The 19,641-nt window shown below is 39.0% G+C and overlaps 2 protein-coding genes across 4 annotated transcripts in view; both read right to left on the bottom strand.

Moving 5' to 3' along the window:
* Window positions 1-37: 37 nt before the first annotated feature.
* Window positions 38-2,567, bottom strand: pts (6-pyruvoyltetrahydropterin synthase). The gene is made up of 6 exons (XM_024284268.2): window positions 2,376-2,567; window positions 1,264-1,343; window positions 1,166-1,188; window positions 1,040-1,096; window positions 890-960; window positions 38-808 (listed from the first exon to the last, which is right to left on the bottom strand). Exons 1-6 carry the CDS (start codon window positions 2,465-2,467, stop codon window positions 685-687), a joined length of 447 nt encoding a protein of 148 aa, XP_024140036.1. The 5' UTR covers window positions 2,468-2,567; the 3' UTR covers window positions 38-684.
* A 7,425-nt stretch (window positions 2,568-9,992) lies between these two features.
* LOC112153885 (glucagon-like peptide 2 receptor) overlaps window positions 9,993-19,641 on the bottom strand; it is a 12,827-nt gene continuing 3,178 nt past the window's right edge. The window contains exons 2-13 of one of the 3 annotated variants that reach the window (XM_036217266.1): window positions 17,933-18,026; window positions 17,744-17,848; window positions 16,059-16,180; window positions 15,859-15,977; window positions 14,588-14,744; window positions 14,353-14,512; window positions 14,227-14,287; window positions 14,081-14,147; window positions 11,025-11,113; window positions 10,716-10,854; window positions 10,610-10,651; window positions 9,993-10,532 (exon numbers count right to left, since the gene is read on the bottom strand). In XM_036217266.1, the coding sequence (XP_036073159.1) occupies window positions 10,164-10,532; window positions 10,610-10,651; window positions 10,716-10,854; window positions 11,025-11,113; window positions 14,081-14,147; window positions 14,227-14,287; window positions 14,353-14,512; window positions 14,588-14,744; window positions 15,859-15,977; window positions 16,059-16,180; window positions 17,744-17,848; window positions 17,933-18,026 (1,524 nt within the window). In that variant the 3' untranslated portion in view covers window positions 9,993-10,163. Of the gene's footprint in view, window positions 10,533-10,609; window positions 10,652-10,715; window positions 10,855-11,024; window positions 11,114-14,080; window positions 14,148-14,226; window positions 14,288-14,352; window positions 14,513-14,587; window positions 14,745-15,858; window positions 15,978-16,058; window positions 16,181-17,743; window positions 18,194-19,641 lie in introns of those variants that run through there. The other 2 variants (XM_024284342.2, XM_036217267.1) reach the window with 2 other exon arrangements.

Raw genomic sequence — 19,641 nt, 5'->3', positions numbered from 1 at the left:
CAAATTAGTGTTTTTTTTGTATAAATGAGAATTTAAGTTTATTTTTCACATTTTATTTTATTTTTAAAAAGCAAAGCAAATACAGCAAAAGGAGCAGAAATGAGAAACACACAGAGAGAAATAAAGCCTTAAAAACCATCAAGACCACTGAAGATTACATTAATGCAGAACATCAAAACATGGAAGAAAGAAAAGAAAAATGATGACATCCGACCAAGACAGAAAACACTTGAGAGAAGCAGAAAACACATCCATTAAAAAGTCGAACTTTTCTATTGATAGAAGGAAGTTGATGCGTTCCAGAGGACTGGGAGGAGCTTGGAAAACCAGTGATGAAGATCTGGCCTTTTTTGTTGTTATTTACATCGTTATGAACAAAAAAAAAGAGAAAAGAGCACCGGACCAAACTCTACTCAAACATGGAGTCACACAAACTAACATCAATAAATAGTTTATTGTTTTCCTTCTTAGAAATCCTTCATCAGCAGGAATTCTGAATGTGAGGTCAGGAGGTCACAGTGCCCTGTCTTAGTACAGTATTTGCTAAATTAAAAAAAAAAGCAACAAAACATTAGATTTGTTTTATAATTATTGGAATGTAAAAGTTGTAGATCTCAGAAGTTAAAAAAAAATGCAGTTTTTGCTGAGTCAGCAAACAGGCACTTCTGCAACGGTGAAAGCGGTTTACTCTCCTCGGTAAACGACGATGTTCTTGTCCGTCTCATGAATCTTGATCTCGTAGAGCAGATTGGGGGGAAGGACCTTCACCATGTTGTCCCAGATGTAAACAGCCAGGTTTTCTGTGGTGCTGGGAGCCGGGGTGCAGAAACAAGGCAGGTAGATGCAGATCTTATTTTTAAAAATAAAAGATGGTTCAAAAGTTTCATACCTGACAACAGTGGCAAAGTAAGGGACGTCCTTGTCCAGGTTTTTATGGTCCAGAGGGATCATGATGACCTCCTGCAGGTACAAAAACATTTCTAAAGAAAAATGTCTACAATCGACTTTTAAAGCAGCATTTTAGGACGAATGGGGTCACCTCAATGCACTTCTTCAGGTCTGTGAGGTTCATGACCATCCCGGTGACACGGTCAATCTGAAACAGATGTGATTTAAATCAGAAACACTTTCATCGGTCTCCGGCGTTTTATTCCGACATGCTCACCTTTCCACGGACGGTGACCTCCACTGTGAAAGAAACCACGGCACAGTGAGCAGACTCAGGATTCTACATCCGTACCGCCCACAGGAACCCTCACTAACCTGTGTAGTTGTGTCCGTGACCGTTGGGGTTGTTGCACTTCCCGTAAACCTTCGTGTTCTCCTCGTCGCTCAGGTGAACGCTGGAACAAACAGGAAGAAGCAGATTGTTGGTTTTAGACATTGATTTAAACTAATCTAATAACCCAAATATTAAAAAAAAGAAATAAAAGACAGTTTGTGCTTTCAGGAACGACGTGTAAATTTTAGCTTTCAAAGTGTTCCCAGTAATCTTTTAATTGTGATTATGCTAGTTTTAGCCAAAACTAGGGCTTCAACAAAGTATTATTTTATTAGTCAAATTATTTTTAGCGATTAGTCGACTAATCAGGTCATCCGTAAAGTGGATGTAAAGCACACGTCTTAACCATCATTAGCTTTAAACTAACTAAAAATAAAGACAATTAAGATGATAGTTTATCAAACTTTTAATGAACTGTGCAGTCTCTGTCCTTCATTAGTTTCTGTGATTATAAACAAAATTAAATCACATTGAGAGAGAGATAAGGAATATACTTTCCATCAAACCTGTTTTGACAGGTGCCCCGCCCCTCAAGATGACGTAATAATTTAATATCAATTTTATATAAGTAGGGTATATAGGATCAAAGGTCACCTGTCAAAATGAGTTTGATGGAAAGTATATTCATGATCTCTCTAATGTGGTCGACATCTGAAACAAGTTTCAGAGTAGAAATCTGACCGATAAATTGATTTTTTTAAAATCAAATTGTATTATTATCAAACAGAAACTGGTCAAATCAAATTAAATAAGTTCAGTTGTGATACTTTTTTTCATTAAGAATTGATTAATTTGAACAAAATTCTACTTGTTGGTTTGTTCTATATTAAAAATGTATTTTTGTTTGGTTTACTGTGACTAAGTTGTTCACCTATAAATAGAAAAGTTTAGTCAACTCCTATTTTAATTAACTTGAAAGCCGTTTAAACGACATTCCATGAATCCATCATGGCAGAAATAAACTACAAATCCCATGGGAGCGATGCTAACGTTTTAGCTTCAGCATAGAGCACACATCAGCTCGGCCTGACTGAAGCATGTCGTCTTTTATTTTGAAAACATCCCTGTTCCGGTCGGTCTCGCGGCGGCTCACCTGTGCAGACGGTGGCAGGCGCTGAAGCTCTGCAGGCGGGTGATGTAGCCGACGCGCTCCGCCGCCGCGCTGCTCTGAGAGGACCCGGCCATGGCGAAGAGCCGCGGATGCCGCTGCGGGAGCAGTTAAAGCCGGCTGCCGCCGCGGCGCAGACCCGTGACCGCCGAGCGCGCCGCGCACGATTGGCTCAGATCAGGGCGTGAGGGCGGGTCACGTGACCGGCCTGCGTCACGCTCGGGATCATCAGTGGCGCCTTCAGAAAACAGGAGGGTGGACAGTCCTCGGAAAAGCTGTAATATTTTTTGTTATAAACACAAAATTGAATATTTCATAAAATATTTGATCTTAGTCCTCCACAGGGATGCTGAGGACATGTAGGTCAAAGGTCAGGCTCCACTAGCTCATAAAATACTTCATTACATTTAATGTTTAATAAAAAAAAACACTTATTTGTAGAATAAAGACTCAATTATTTCTTGTATTGTTGTTTATTAATGTTACTCTATTCAATGTTTGAACCCTGAGTTGCCAGGTTGGATGTAAAGCTGCAACAAAGAAGGCTTTTTGGAAGAGATGATCGGATTATTTTGAAATTTAGAGCCATCAACAACAAGCAGAGTGAACAAGGAGTGTGCACAAGGAGAACATGGAAACTTTTCACAGAAAATTCCCAGATGGGATTTGAACCAGCACCTTCCAGGTGTGAGGTAGGGCTGCCACGATTAGTCGGCAACTAATAGACATTTAAAATAGTCGACGAATAATTTAATAGTCTAAATATTCGTTTCTTTATTTTTGTCTTTCTTCTATTTTATCTTCAAACTACGGTGTTCACTTTCTACTGCCGTGTCTGCCATTGTCTTTGACACAAATGCACAGTAATGCTAACCAGGTCAAGTGATGTCACAGGGAGTTGTAGGAAGGCTCAGGGATCATAACAACACGCCAACGGAGCTTGAAAGTGTGGGAAACATTTAAAAAAAAAGTGTCCCGTCAATGTCTACAAGGCAGAACTTGTTCCACAGCAGCACTACAGTGATGCATGAACACCTGAAGAGGAAGCACGTTGTGACTGGGTATGATAACGATGAAGACAGATCATCATCTAGCAGGGACGTGCACAGGATTTTTGAGGGGCAGGGGCTCAAAGTTGGAGAAAGAAACATAAATGCGTTTTTTTGTTTGTTTATTTATGCTTTACATAATATAGAAATACATGGAAATTTCAATATATATATTAAGAATTAACTACTCAGCTATATGACCCGTGATAGAAGTGTTATTTTTTATGTAAACAATTTATCTGTCTGCCTGCCCGCCCGCCAGCTGATAGCTAGCTAAAATATTACGAAAATGCCAAATTAGCCAAAAAACTCAAAAATTCTACATGAGCTAAAACAGCTAGGATGTAGCTGAAATATTAGCTAAACTTCAAAATAGCCTAAAAAGTGAAAAAAGTCTCAATTAGCAAAAATAGCTAGCATGTAGCAGAAATATAAGCTAAATACCAAATTAGCCTAAAAAATTGAAACATTTCTAATTTACCAAAAACAGCTGGCATAAAGCTAAACTATTAGCTAAACTTCAAATTAGCCCAAAAAACTGAAAAATCTTAATTTAGCCAAAACAGCTAGCATGTAGCTTAAATATTAGCTATTAGCCAAATTAGCCTAAAAGCAGGAAAAGTGTCTAATTTCGCCAAAACAGTTTGGGGGGCCGGGCCAAATATGGAGGAGGGCTGGACCAGGCCCATGGGCCGTAGTTTGGGGACCCCTGCTCAAGCGAACCAATTGTCTATGGGCTTTCTATGTTCCACAAAGAAGTTAAAAAACATAAAAAAATGTTAATTTTCAACTTTTTAACTGGATAACCTGAAAGAGCTGAAATCAGTGGAACTGATATTTGCGGTTCACGTATCTGAGCACGGACGTCATGTGAGAGTCACCAGAGGATCTTCTCCAGATGAAACAAGCTCTTCTTTCTTTCATGAGTCTCCAGAAGCTGCTGTTGCTGCGATTATTCTTCTGAAGTTTTACTTGTTTTTTTAAATCATAGAAAATCTGCTCAGACCTGAAGATCACAGGACCTCCATGTCACCCCAAATTATTCTGACCTGATCCTCTCAGCTGCAAACCACATCAAGAGGAAGTGAGGAAGAGTTCCCAGTGAGAAATCAGTTCTTATGTTATATTTTAGTTTATTTTTTAAGTTATTTAGGTGTCTGCATCTGGGTGGTCCATCATCTGTCAGATCTGATCACCCAGATCTAAAGCCTATGGTCTCATTTACAGTCAGTGCATCGAAGGTTTATTTATCTTGAAGAACTCTACAAAAGGATTGTTAATCCAACACGTTTTCATCCCTAACTTGTTGTTTTTTGACATGCTGACTGTTCCAATTATATCACAGGTCCCCAACCTGTGGGCCACAACCTGGTCCATTAATGAGACACATAGCAAACTGGTACCCTAACACGGTGCTGGTTTGAATCTGGTACCAAGTCTGGTACTGGTTCGGATCCTGTGCAAGGTTAGGTTTAGTGAACCTTTACCGCATGATTGTCAAACTCAATCACACAGGGGGCCAAAATCCAAAAACTCACTTTAGGTCGCGGGTCGAACAGGTTAAACATTTATTGAACAGATAAAAAAGTCAATTGGTAAAACTTTAAAAACTCTACTTTTTTTTACATAAATATGAACAAGCAGGGATATTATTCTAGAATAAATCAACTTAAACCTTAGATAACTTTCAATATTTTACCCTTCATAGAAATATATTTTGTCAAATTTATACAATTTAAAAATAAACAAAATGTTAAAAGTAAAAAAAACTTCAAATTTCTTTACTTGTGTCATTTTATATGGAAAAACTTATAAATATTTCCAAAAGATTTTTCTCTTAACATATCCTGTCAAAATTATATATTACATAGGAAATTGCCGATGACGCACTGCATGATGGGATTTTTATTTAATTTTGTAATGATGTTCATCTCTTTCCTGGTGGGGTTCAGTGCGGGGGTGGGGTGGTTTCTCTGAGGTTTTTTTTTTTTATACTCCTTACTTTCTGTGGTTTCTTCTACGCCTCAGATCTTCTTCAAGTCAGTTCTGGTCATGGGTCCAGGGCAGGGGCTGGATTCCCTGGCACTGACCTTTGGGGTCAGAGACTAAAGGCCAACATTTTCTGAAGGTAAATTCTCTGTGGGTTTTGGGTGAAAGATGAGTTGGTAGATGTTTTCTTTAGCAGGAGTTTCTGCTCTGCAGGCTCTGCTCTACATGTTGTCTTTACATTGTTGCATGAGTACATGTCTATGTTTCAGCATTATAGAGCCTTCTCCTCAGGATTTGTGCTTTGCTTTGATAATAGACATCTTTATTGGAAACGTTTTCCATCATTCTGATGGATCAAAGCAGCTGCTGGAACTGAAGGGTGAAGTCGTGGTCAACAGACGACTTCTCACTAACTCCTAAAGTCATGCGTGTAATATAATAATCTTGATATCTATAAGATGTAATCTAGAAGCTGCAGGGCAGAAATGAGATGTAAAAGGGGCCATAGCATGAAAAGGAACTTTTTGAGCTTTTAAGTGTATTATATTGTTCATTCCTCTCTATTAAGAAACCCAAAGTGGTATTTTGATCCATTCATGGATTTCTGAGTAATCCTCTAAAAACGAGCAGGTCCTCACGTGATGATGTCACAGAGTGAGACCGCCCCTTTCAGGAAGACTCTGCTCTGAAAGCTCCGCCCCCAGTCTAACAAAAAACACACCTACTTTCTCAGCAGAGCTTGTGATAATCTATAAAGCGTTGTTATTTGACTTTGAGAAAAAGTGGTTCCTTTTTTATCTAATCTGCGGGAAAAACCACGACTTGAAGAAAATGTCTTTTAAATGGAGAAAATGTTTTGTGAGAGATTTAGGAGTTTGTTCTAAAGAAGAGCCTCCTCATCAGAAACGGTTAAAGTTTTTCTTTGGGAGCGCAAGAGACCAACCAGAAACTTTCAGTCTCTGATCCCCACTTCACTGATGACCGTTTTGTTAACTTTAGTCTGTATCAAAGTGGATTAAACCTCAGAGATGGTGTCATTCCTACAATCAAAGCAGATGCAGAGGTCAGATGCGTATGTAAATCATACAACTAGCTGAAATTATACAGCATAAGCATATACAGCCAAAAATGATGCTACATTTGCACACACACTGCGCCTCGTGTACAGACACATGCACACCTATAAAGACGAGCACCAGCACAACAATTATTAGTTCTGTCATAAATACAATGATACAAAAGAAACTTCTCTTAGCTTTTCATTTAGCAGTCAGATACGTCCTGCAGGGGTCGCTGTGGTTCCTCCTGCTTTTCAAATTCCAGATCGGACTGTGGGTCAGGAGTGTAAAGCTCCAATATCTATATATAGATATATATATGGGTATGTCCAAAGTACGGAGATTATTGTTTGCATGCGCGGAGGAAGACCGGCTCTAGGATGACGTCGTGAAATGTGCGGGACCGACCAGGATCGAAAGGCGGAGCCTCAGAGATCGAGTCGTTTTACTTCCGGGTATGAAAAGAGTCCAGAAAAACTTGTCATATTTCATAAATAATTTGTTTTTTTGTGTTCCAACGGTAATATGATCATATGGTTTTTAAGTTTATGATTTGTACACAAAGTGAGTCTGCAGGTCCAAACATTTGACCGTTTATTCTGTGCATTTCAAACATTTAAGCTTCACAGAAGTAGAAAAAGAGCAAAATATAAAACTTGCTAAACAGTTTAGATTTGAATTCAGCATTATAAACAATGAGACAAATATTTCTACATATGGTCCCATTTCTTTTTTTGAATAGTTATACCTAATCTAACATTAATATGGTCAACATAACATGAAGAAAACTTCACAAATCAGTGAAAATCAGCATTTTGTTATTTTCAACAGTGCATAAATGTAGTGACAAAAATGCAAAATATACAGAACGCTTTTTTACAACACCGTTTGTCAAAAATGGTAGAGAATATATATGTTATGAATGCACAACATTCACCACACACTCTGCTGATGACTGCTAAATAAAGTTGTACTGTAAGAGTTTATTTACAAGAGGAAACACTTTTATGTTCAACAATAAGATCTTAAAACAAAGCAGAATCTGTGATGTTTGCCAATGTTCCTGTTTTTATTAAGGGTGTATAATGTATTAGGATACAATATATTCCAAGACAGTACCAGATAGTATTTCCCTTTTTTATTTTGACTTAATAATTGTGTGAATATTAACACATTTTTCACAAAACTAAAATTGTAAAAACATCTAATGATTAGAACATTAAGCAACTGTTTCTTATAAACACGTTGCTTTTGGTGCTTTTCTTTTGATAATTTAGGAAATATTTAAATGGTAAACAAAAATAAGCCTGAACCACGTGCCTGCTTCTGAATAATCAATTAAATATCACCTTGGGAGTAATTTTAAATCAATCTCAATCTTCCAGGATGAGAAACAAAAAACATTACATGTCTTTGATAGCGTCTGTGTCCGTGCCAAATGTGGTGGAGGGCCAGATCCGGCCCGTGGGCCGTAGTGTGGGGACCCCTCTCCTAAACCATTAAACTTCTCAAAAGTTTGGCGTTATTTATTAGTCAAAACTCCACGCAGAAATAAGACATATCTGTGCATGTTCAATTATTCCTCGCGGAGAATTCAAATCGCTGCGCGTGTTTACATGTCCCTGTGCGATCGCGTTTAATCCTCCGTGAGCAGAAAAAGTCATCGCGCACGGGAGGCTGCCTACATCCGTGTGCGCGAGCTGGTCCTCTAGGATGAAGTAAAGTGTGTGCGCTCACAGAATCACAGAAACGTTCTGCATGCGAGTGGAAAATGACTTTGACAATTGAGGGTGGAGACAGGGCTGTGTTGGCTCTCTTCTGATTGGTCTATTTTGAGGATGACGATGCCTTCTAAACCCAAGTAGACAGGAACTTTTGGTTTGCAGAGTATGTAGCCTACCTGCCATGTTGAAACATGGTTTGGACATTGGCTTATCTAGAGATGACTTATCTGACTTTAAAAAACAGCTAAGAGGTTAGAAACAGTGTCCCCCTTATTCGTGGGGGTTAGGGATCGGAGACCTCCACAAATACGGAGAACCCCCAGTCTACACTACAGTATATCCATATATATGATCATATATTACCGTCGGAACACTAAAAAGCAAATTATTTGTGAAATTTTAGTTATTTTTTGTGAGTTTTTTCCAACCTGGAAGTAAAACAACTCGATTCCTGAGGCTCCGCCTACTGCTGAGTGTGGCTGCCGCCCATTTCATGATGTCATCCCAGAGAAAGTCGTGTATCTGCATTTCACCCATGAAAACAATCCAAACATCTTCAAGGATGGATGCACATACCATATATCTACCTTTAGTAGGCCCGGCTGTCGCTAAAGTGCTTCATACACTTCTGCACGGCTGTGTGGGACCGAGGAGCGTCTTAAAAGAGCCCCGCGTCTAAACTAACAAACACCTGTTTGAGGTAGAAGTTATTGAAGACAGGGCACAACTGGAAGATATACGGTATTCTAAATCTAAAATAAAAGTTTTTGTGCGGATCAACACTAGCTCAGTGGAGAAATTGAGTATTGGTGTTAGTCTGGGGCGGTGCTGGCAGAGCAGATTCTTCCTGGAGGAGGCGGTTGGTATCATGCTTACATCAGCACGTTTCCACCCACTTGTTTTCGTGGGTATGGGAGGGGCTGCACAGGTTTTTAGAGGATTAATCTTAGATCCATGAATGGATCAAAATACCACTTTGAGGTTCTTTATAGTGAGGAATGAACAGTAAAATGCACTTAAAACCTCAAAAAGTAGAATTTTTCTCCTTTAAAGTATTGCTTAACATAGAGTTTTTAAAAAAAATTTTAATCCAAAATGTTTTGGTTTAATCCATCATAAACACCTGCTCTGGATGATAATTATCCTCCACAATTGGCAGTATATTTTCGAGTTGCTACTGAGTCAGATGATCCCTAAGGAGAAATGGAATCAGAAACCCGATTAAGTGGGGAAAACTGTAAAGATGTTTTATGAAGTTATAAAATACACAACATATTTACTGTGTTCTTTTAAATGCTGCCACAGTTACTTAGTCAGCAATTAATCTTTCTGGCTGCTTGTTTACCAGTAAACTATATTAAAACAGTGACTATAAACGCATTCAATTTATACATTGGAGTTTAACAGTTTTTTTAAATAGACCAATCAGAAGATAGCCAACACAGCCCTCTGTCTCCGCCCCCAAATGTCAAAAGTCATTTTCCACGAGCCCCCGCGAACACACATGACATGCGCTCACTGATATTCTGCTAGTGCACACGCGTCACTCGTGTCTGAGGGACAGTCTCTCGCACACCATGACTTTTTCTGCTCGCGGGAGGATTAAAGACGTGCGGCGCACGAACAGAAGCGTGCGCGGAATGTTTGGCCACGGATTCCCTTATTTCTTATTTCTGCATGGAGTTTTACCTAATAAATAACGCCATACAAAAGCCAAAATGTGTAAAAATTACGGACAAGCTTAACAAAAAAAATTAGCTATTATATAAATAAATTAGAAGATTTTTTTTTTTTCAAAAATGTCAGTTTTTGGGGCCACTTGAAGCATTTATCAAAATTTGTAGACAACAGATTAAAGTTAAATTAGATATAAATGTATTATTTTTCTCTTTATCGTTATTCATATATTTATAACAGTTCTTTATTTGTACGTTTACTTTGGGCCGTCGCGCCTCAGAACTGACTCTCCTCCAGGATCTCCTCCATGGTCTCTCCGAGCGTCATTTCGCCGTCGCTGCTGGACAGGCTCTTCCTGGTGAGGAAGTCCAGTCCCGGGTTGTCGTAGCTCCTCAGCCCGTGAGCTCTGACCACAGACAGGCCCAGAGCCCGGCCTCCTCTGTGCGCCGACACCTGGAGCAGGTGAAGAGCCGCCGTAGGGAGCCCGCCTTCGTCGCTGGAGTCGCACTGCTGGGAGGTTTGAGGGTTCTGCCCGCGAGTGCTCTTCCACAGCTGCTTGAGGGGCGCCCCCCCAAAACAGCCTCTGACCTTAAAGTGGTTGTTGAACAAGAAAAGCTGCCATCGCTTCTTCACCTCACCTTGGACCTACATATGTGATAATTTTTATTAATAACTACAAAAAGGTTTTCCTGAAAACGAGTGGATGGTTGACAGAAGCATACCTCCCCATTGGCGAAACAGTACAGCACAGCCACCAGAAAGCCCTAAAAAAAGCACCAGAGCCAGTCATGGGCCGATCATGTGCAAACATGACTCTCGTGCTGCTACCTGGAAGGAGCTGAGGGTGAGGTTGATGAAGTTGCGAGCGTAGCGGCTGCTGCCCTCCACACACTCGTCCACCAGCACCGTGAAGACCACTTCATGGATCCCCAGCAGAGGAATCAGAACCAGCGTCGCTCTGGCCAGACTGTCAAACACAGAACTCTTTAGTTTGATGATAAATGAGGTGGAAAAGCTACTCTTCCTCTGTGGTAAGAGCTCACAGGTCCAAACGTTTAGAGACATTTTTTTGTAGATTTCCATGAAAACAAGTGTGTTGTTAGTGTTGGGGTTCCGTCAGCAGCAGTTTTTCATTACCTGTATCTGTAGTCGGTAAATTTGACCTGATCTGCTTTCAGCTTGGACAGCAGCAGCATCAAGATCTTTATGAAGATGAAGAAAATGATCTGAAATACACACCATAAGAAGTGAAATCCACAGAAAAGGGTTAAGAAGTCTTAAACTCAGCAAACCAGAATGCATACAGATGTTTTTTGGGGGACAAATTTAACCGTTTAAAGACAAAATTAGCATCACATCAAGACGACCAAACAAACAAACAAAACAAAAAGAAAGATCTCATGTGTTATTCAAAAAAATCTATTATACAATAAATCTGCCACAATTAGTCGACTAATCGACTACTAAAATAGCCGACAACTAATTTATTCGTTGATTAGTCGTTACTTTACATTATTTGGAGTCAGAGTTTAGTAAAGTTGAACAAAGTTGTGAGTGTTCAGCACCAAAAAATGCACTTTTTTATATTTAAGTCAGTGAGTCCAAAACTTTATTTTTAAACTTTATTTTGTTTCAGATGCAAAGCCTTAAATTTATTCTTGGGGTATATTTTCATCTTTTACTGTAATTTCTGGCTAATTTGTTATCTTCTGGGTTTTTTTTAGGCTAATTTATAGTTTAGCTTCTATTTTAGCAACATGCTAACGTTTTGGGCTAATTTAGTTTACAGAGGAATTTCAGACTTGGAGTTTATAGTCTAAGCAACGTGCTAGCTTTTTTGGCTAATTTGAAATCTAATAAGGTTTTTTGGGCTAATGTGTAGTTTACCTCATATTTAGGCAACACACTAAATATTTTTGCAAAATTGGCATATATTAGGGATTTTTAAGAAATTTTACTGCAAATTTTCATAAATTTAGGTGAACTTCGTAGTTCTTTATTGAAACTTTCAGTCTTTCAGCAAATTTAACAGCTTTTGCATTTTCAGCAAATCCTTCATGAATCAAAGTAAATAGTGTCACCATTTCAGCAAAAAACTTCAGCATCTTCAGAGAATACTTTCAGCAAAAAGCGTTCACACTATCACAGGTAATGCAACTTTTCAAGCCTTTAGTTAGTTTAAGGCCAATGATGGTTAAGATGTGTGTTTTACATCCACTTCACGCAATACCCGATCAGTCAACTAGTCAGAAAAAATAATCGGTGATTAGTTGACTATTAAAATAATAATTTGCAGAATTTTAGTTAATATCTCTCAATTTATTTCAGTGTCTTACAGATAAAAAATCCCTGGAGTAGGAATAGACTGTCCAGAGAATTTTGAGTTATCAAAATATTATTTCCAACACTTTGACCTTGAAGGGAGGAGTCCTGACAGACCGCCACAGTTTCAAAAATACATGATTATGGTCATGAATAGCATCTCAGTCAAATTTAGTGTCAGACTCTGATATAAACCCAACATGCTGATCCATTCAGAGGTGGACCTGTAGTTACAGAACCCAAGGTTCCTATGAGCTACTGGACAAAACTTAATCCCACATAATCACACTCCCGTCTCCATGTTTGACCCTTTCTCTAATCGATGTGAGAGTTGACTCCAGGTGTGATGAGACAAAGTTTCTCCTTTGTCTTAGAATTGCTACGACAACATCTGTCCAAAGGTTTTGAAGATAATCCAGATTTTTATGTGAAATTTTGTTTTTTTTTTTTTTTTTCGGAATAGGGTTGAACTTTTCATGGATCAATGATTGTCCAGTCTCGTTCTGACTGTTGAGTTAATAGTTCTGACCTGAGCTGAGAACAGTCTGAATGAATTAGGGATTTTTTAACTCAGAGTTGTTAAGCAATAACTGTGAGATGACAGATCATTAATATCCGGATCAGAACCTCGGCCTGCTGCTCTGCACCGAGACAACCCACCGAGAAATGACCCTGGGAGATTAAAAACACGATTTTACAAACTAAAGTTTGGAGATCAGAGATCGCTGAAATATTAAAGAGAACATAAGGATCAGAAGTTACTTCAGTGCTTAAACCTTAGTTTAAACAGTCATCATGTAAATAGTTGGGGATCTCGCCGACTTCCCCCTAACTTTACCGTTCTGTGTTGTTTAAGTCTTCACTAGAACCCATCGCCTGCTGTAAACCCGTACAAAAAAAATGTGCAAAAATATTTTCCCTCTACAAGCTTACAATCAATCTTTGGCTTTAATATTTCTTGTGACCCACCTCCTCGCCCCGCACAGATCTGACCATTTTTCACCAGTTCCTATCCAACTGTAGGACATTGTGATTCAAATTGGATTCACTCCGAACGCGATTCGCGTGGTGGAGCCGGTTAGTTTCAATGATAAGTCAATGGTAGACGCAAAATGAGGCGATCTGAAGCTCCGCGATTTAAGTGTCATGAAGGTCTGCCAAAGAGAGTGTTTTTGTCCTGAATGTTCATCTTTTTTCCGTAACCATTGGAGGTGCAGGTTTGCAGAGCTCATCTGGCTACTCTGGGGCGAAGGCGGGATATTCTCTGGACAGATCACCGACTTTTGCTCCCGTGGTGGAGCTCACGCGCTCGATATGCCGGCAGAGAGAGCCGCTACGGGGTGAACAGGCTGCCGGCTCTGGCCTCATTGAAGCATTAGAGAAAAAGGTCTCCCAAATTTATTTCCCCCCTCAGATTAATATGAGACAGCGAGCCTTCAAGCTCAACCACAGAGACACAGAAACACCGTGGAAGCAGCTGTGACAGACACAGCCCCCTGTACCGGGAAAATCTTTCAATAATAATCACCTAATTACTGATGTTTTTGTAGAACTCTTAACAATAAACAAACCTTATAAATCGGCTGTGTCTTCCATACATTCTAATTGAGACATCCACAGACACAGTTCCTTATAGCAAAAAAAAAAAAAAAATGCACAACTGAATGCAGCTCTGCAGACGAGCCACAGCTGAAGTCCCAGCAGACATATGCCGATCCCACAGAGCGTCCGTGAAAGTCTGTGGCTTCATCACAGCGTCACATGTCTGCACAAGACCAGAGCGGTGAAACTCGGCGTGAAATCTGCTGCAGTTCACTTCATGTCTGACATTTCCAGAAGACTGGGGGTTACAGAGAAGGAGCTGCTCCTACCAGCACGGAGAACGTGATCGGACCCCTGATGATCCACCAGAACCACCGGTTCATGATCGGCCAGCATCTTAGGACCAAAAGAGGTTTCTTTACCATAGCCAGAGGATATTTGCATCAGTTCATGGTGCGTGTGCTCGTGAGCTTACCCTGTGTTCTCATAGAGGATCTTGAGCACAGTCCACGGCGTCACAAACAGCACCGGAGTTCCTGAAAAACAAAATCTATTTACTCTCAAGCTTGAACTGAAGCTTTAATCCTGCCGTCAGACTCACCCCATCCCAGCAGCATGTACTTCTTCAGCAGACGCCTCTTGGTCAGCACCGCCGTGAAGAGCAGCGTGTGAAGGAAAATGGCTTCCACCAGCAGCCAGAAGTAGTTGCAGGCCACAAAGTACTCCAAGCACACCTTGGAGAATTTGCACATCACTGCAATCTATTTGAAACACATTTTAATGTTCAGCAGACACAAATAACAAGAAAATGTGATTATTGTGAACAAGAAGGGTACCGGCGAGCTGGAATAGGTGTTCCAGCCAGGGTCGTCCTTAGGCAGGTTGGAGTACATGACGAGAAGGATGATTTCTTTGGAAATGACAGCCACGGCTCTCAGGATGAACGACACAAATAAGTTCATGTGGATGAAGTTTCTGGTGCAGTGGAGCTTCCTGGTAAGCAGATACAGCAGGAGGATATTGGTCTGCTCCACCAATGCAGCTTCACTGACAAGCATTTCATCAGATATGACAACATTAAGAAAGATTACAACAGATCAGCGTCGTCATTTTCCACATGAAGTATGTTCTTCTTTGTGCAACTTCATTCTTTATCTTAGAGCAGGAGTGTCAAACTCTATCAAAAATCCAAAACACACCTTAGGTCGCGGGACAAACTGGATAAGCATTTATTGAACACTCTAAAACTAACATTTTAAAACTCTAAAACCATATATTTTTAACATAACTATGATCTAGATATATAACATTACCAGCAATAATGCTAGTGTGAATGTTGTAAACTGAATTTGACCGCTGACGATGCTAATGCTGATAGTTGAAGATGCTAAAATTGATAGCTAAAAATGCTAAAGTTGAAATCATCGAAGCTGATATCTGAAAACGATAGAAATATAATAGCTAAATGCCAAATTAGCCTAAAAAAAATTCGAGGTTAGCTAAAACAGCTAGCATTTAGCTGACATATTAGTCAAATTCCAAATTAGCCTAAAAAAATTGAAAAAATGTCTAACTTAGCTAAAACAGCTAGCATGTAGCTGAACTATAACTAAACTCCATAATTGCCTAAAAAAATCTTAGTATATGCCAAAATAGTCCAAAAAGCTAACAAAATTCAAAATTTTAAAAGCTTTAAACCATAACTGTGGTGCAGAGGTAGTTATCTCCTGCCAGAATGTGTATCCTGGTAGGAGATAACTACCTTGGCACCACACCTGGTGTCTCGGACACAGTTTTCAAGGTGGTCTCTGTTCGTTTCCAATCGGACTGAACTTTGGTTCGCTCCAACATTCCTCAGTCTGAATACAAAACTAACTGTGAACGGAACAACTGAACCAAAACGCCCACCGTACCCGACAGTCACGTGATGTAAACACGTAAGAACCCATGCCTTCATTGATGGTTGAAGAGTCATCTTTAATTAACATATAAATGAGTGCTAATCCTCAGATTATTACACATTTAATACTTTGTTTTGCTCAGCAAGTGTTAATTGAACTTTCTAAACATCAGTGTAGCTCAGTGAAAAACCTGCTTGACCTTTCACCTGAGAACTGACCTCAGCACGCCCATGACCAGAGTGGCGAGCGACAGGGAGAACAGCGACAGTGAATATCCAGTGACGGAGATCAGCCTGAGGGCGTTGTGCCGAAGCTTTTCATCCTCCTGACACAAAGATGCTTCTGTTAGGCAAACGCAGTCTGTTCTGATTGTGCAAAAATTAGTACTTTTTTGAAAACAGCTCACCGTGTCTTTAAAGTACTGCTCCTCCACACACTCGGAGTTATCCCGCCATGGTTCAGAGGAATTCTCTCTGCGTCTCCAGCTCCCGTTTTCTAAACATTCCCGATAAGCCTTCCTGGAGCTGCCTGAATCGATCAGAGGAGAAAGGAAGAGAACAAAACACAAACGACATGACTTCATCATCTGGTCTCACCAGTCGGAAGGAAAGCAGTCGAGCATTTGTCAACAAGCTCGGAAAGAGTTACCACCATTATTAGATCTATAGCATCTATTCAACACAACACTAATTCTTCACTTAATGAACAGATACAAGACTTGTGGTGTCATGATCGTATGATTTTTTTCTGTCTTATTTGGTTATTTATGATATGTCTGAGTTTTATGTTCTGCAGAGCAGGAACCTGAAAAAAACAGTTTTAAACGGAGTCAGGCCGGATTATTTTTAATCTTTTATAGTTAGTTTAATTTAATTTGATTTATTCGTGTGAATGCTTTACAGCCCCATAGGAATGGCACGAGAAGTTGCTCAAAATCCTTTAAAAGCTTTGTGCATTTTGAAACTTGTGAACGTTTGCATTTCCTTTCAGCGAGAGACAGTATTTAAACTTTAAAATATTCAGCAAACACTGAGTTTTAAAGGTAATTTGGCATTTAGCTTATATTTGGACAAGATGCTGGCTGTTTTTGGCTAATTTAGACTTTTTCTTTTTGTTGTTGGCAAATTTGGAGGCTAGCTAGCATTTTAGCATCATGCTAACTGTTTTTGGCTCATTTTTATTTAGACATATTTCCAGTTGTTGGCTAATTTGGAATTAAGCTAACATTTTAGCATTATGCTAGCTGGTTTTGGCTGATTTAAACATGTTTCCAGTTTTTTGGCTTATTTGGCATTTAGCTAATGTTTTAGTAAGCTTTCAGCTTCAGCGTTTTCACCCAACTGCTCTGACTTTAGCAGCCATGTTCAGCTTACAGCATTCACACTTGCATTATTACAGGTAATGCTAAATATCTAGTTTAACCTAATTCAATGGATCATAAATGTGTATAAATATTTATGTATTGATTAATTTTTGACTTTGGGTCATACGAGGGAAACAGGTTAACACCGAACATTTCATCGTGGGCCCCATATGGTTTACCTTTGGGCTGAATTGGTGGGCCCCAGGTGGGTTTGTCTAGTGGCCCCATCTGTGTTAGCCCAAACTGGCTTGAGAAGGCACTCAGTAGTCTGGCTACCCTGTCCACCCTGCAGCTTGTTGGCATAGGGATCAAGACCACTGAGTCCCCACCTAAGCCAGTGTTTTGGTTTTTATTTAAATCATTTTGAAACTGTTATGATAAGTTTACAGTTTACTTAGTGGCTTGATGAGGCACATGACATTAAATCAATACAACAATGAAAATAATAAAATATTAGAAGGAATAAATTATGAGTGAAACTTCCAAGAGAGCAGTGCTTTTCCTTAGTCGCAGCATTGATGTAGTGGATGCAAAAGTTGGGCCAAAGTCATGCTTACATTGGTCTGAACATAAACAGTTTGAAGTCTGAAGCTGTTTCATTTCACGGTTCCTCCTCTTTTGAGCCTGTACAGCTGTTTGAGTCAAGAGTAAATAATCTGACAGAACAAGTAAAGCAAGAATTGATCACACGGCTGAGATTTCTTTGAAGGATAATAGAGTGAAAGTACCCTTGGTGATCCAGGGTAAGAAGGAAGGACAGGGGACCGACACATTTCCAGGAGCAGAATGGGGCCAGCACACAAACATGTCAAACGCTCCCTTACAGAAGTTTCCTGCAGGAAAAACACATCAGGTCTGAGCTTTTTTTTTTTGAAGAGGATCTGTGTCCAGAAAAGAAAATATGTAGAGAAGCTCACCGTGGTTTGGAAAAGCCCCAGACAGGGTTCTGTTGCAGTTCTCCCAGTACTCGGCCCGCTGGGAAATGACATTCTCCAGCAATGAGCCCGCCGTCTGTACGAAGATCCAGAGAAAACAGGAGAAGATGCTGCAAATGTATGTCTGGGTACTGAAACCAGCCTGAAATTCAATTTATATATGAAAAAATACTGCCCTGAACTAATAAAATACATAAAAAAGACCATATTTACACTAATACAGTGGTCATAAAGCATATATATCAAAGTCAAGGCCCAGGGGCCGGATCCGGCCCTCCGGGTAATTCTATCCGGCCTTGTATAATTTTGACAAAATGTATTTTTATGGAGGGTAAAATATTGAAAGTTATTTAAGGTTTAAGTTGATTTATTCTGGAATAATATTCCTACATTTTTATTATTCGTAATTATGTTACATTATAGCTTTGAAGTTTTAAAAATTGGAATTCTTGTAGTTTTTTTGGACTATTTTGGCATTTACTAAGATTTGTTTTTTAGGATATTTTGGAGTTTAGCTAATATTTCAGATCGGGGCGCCACTAGAGATTTTGGGCCAATATAAATAATTTTTACAGGGCCTCCCTACACAGCAGCAAAATGTTTTGAATCTGTTGTACATAAAATTATGCATTACGATGGTATTTTTTACTACCATTATTTATCATCTTTGTGGGAAAATAATCACTGACATGTACAGTATGAGAAGAACTGAGCAGTCTGAATAAAATAGAATTAATTTTGATTCATATATATTTATTCACTTTTAAGAAGCCAACCTGGAGTTTATTAATTTAATCCTGGAACATTTTACATTGATGGGATCAGATCTGGATCAGAATAATTCAAATTCAGATTTTTCACCAATAGTTTGAATTTGTTTTGTAGAGTTTGAATTATTTGTAAAATATCAATTATAGCTTCATTTGACATTTGTGGACAACATATTAACGTCTGTAAATATTCCTCTGTCAGCATATACAGCACGTACATGTATAAAGTATATGAGTATTTTGTTATTAATGCAACAGTTAAACCAGAGGTCTGCAACCTCTAACAGAACCATCTGGTTTAGTTTCTTACGGACAGAACTGAGCTGCAAAATCTCACTAAACTCTCAATAAAAATACAATGTTTTTGTGGTAATTAGGCCAGTTAATCATTACATTTAACTTTGAAATATTCACAATAATTAAACTTTACCAGATTATGTTTTTCAATCGGCCATATAACAATTTTGATGTAAGGTCCTTTCAAAATAAAATTCACTGTTAAAAAGATCTAATCTGTCACTTATCATGATGCAATTCTCTCATCTGAGCACAAACTATAGGTTCTGCTGTGCAGCAGAAGATAAGAACATGTGCTTTAAACTTGATTTAATAAAAAACAGTTGTGACAATAGATTTAATCCTCATTTTACTGTCATCTGACATGTGTGCCTTTTACAAGATTAGTAAAACACATCAGGTCTCTTAAATTAGTGTCATGTAAGGAGTGGTAAAAAAACAAATTAATTTGACTATTTTAAGATCACCTCATTAAAAATAAACTGAAGTGATAAAAATGTAACTAAAAACCCATAACTGATACACAATAAAGACAACAACAAATGGATCTACCGTGTGGTTCCATTCAAAAACTTCCGGTGAAACATTTTAACAAGAACTCAAATTCATGAGAACTCCAGAACA

The sequence above is a fragment of the Oryzias melastigma genome, linkage group LG19 (genome assembly GCF_002922805.2).
Source record: "Oryzias melastigma strain HK-1 linkage group LG19, ASM292280v2, whole genome shotgun sequence".
NCBI lineage: Eukaryota > Metazoa > Chordata > Actinopteri > Beloniformes > Adrianichthyidae > Oryzias > Oryzias melastigma.
This window is presented reverse-complemented; position numbering and strand designations above follow the sequence as displayed.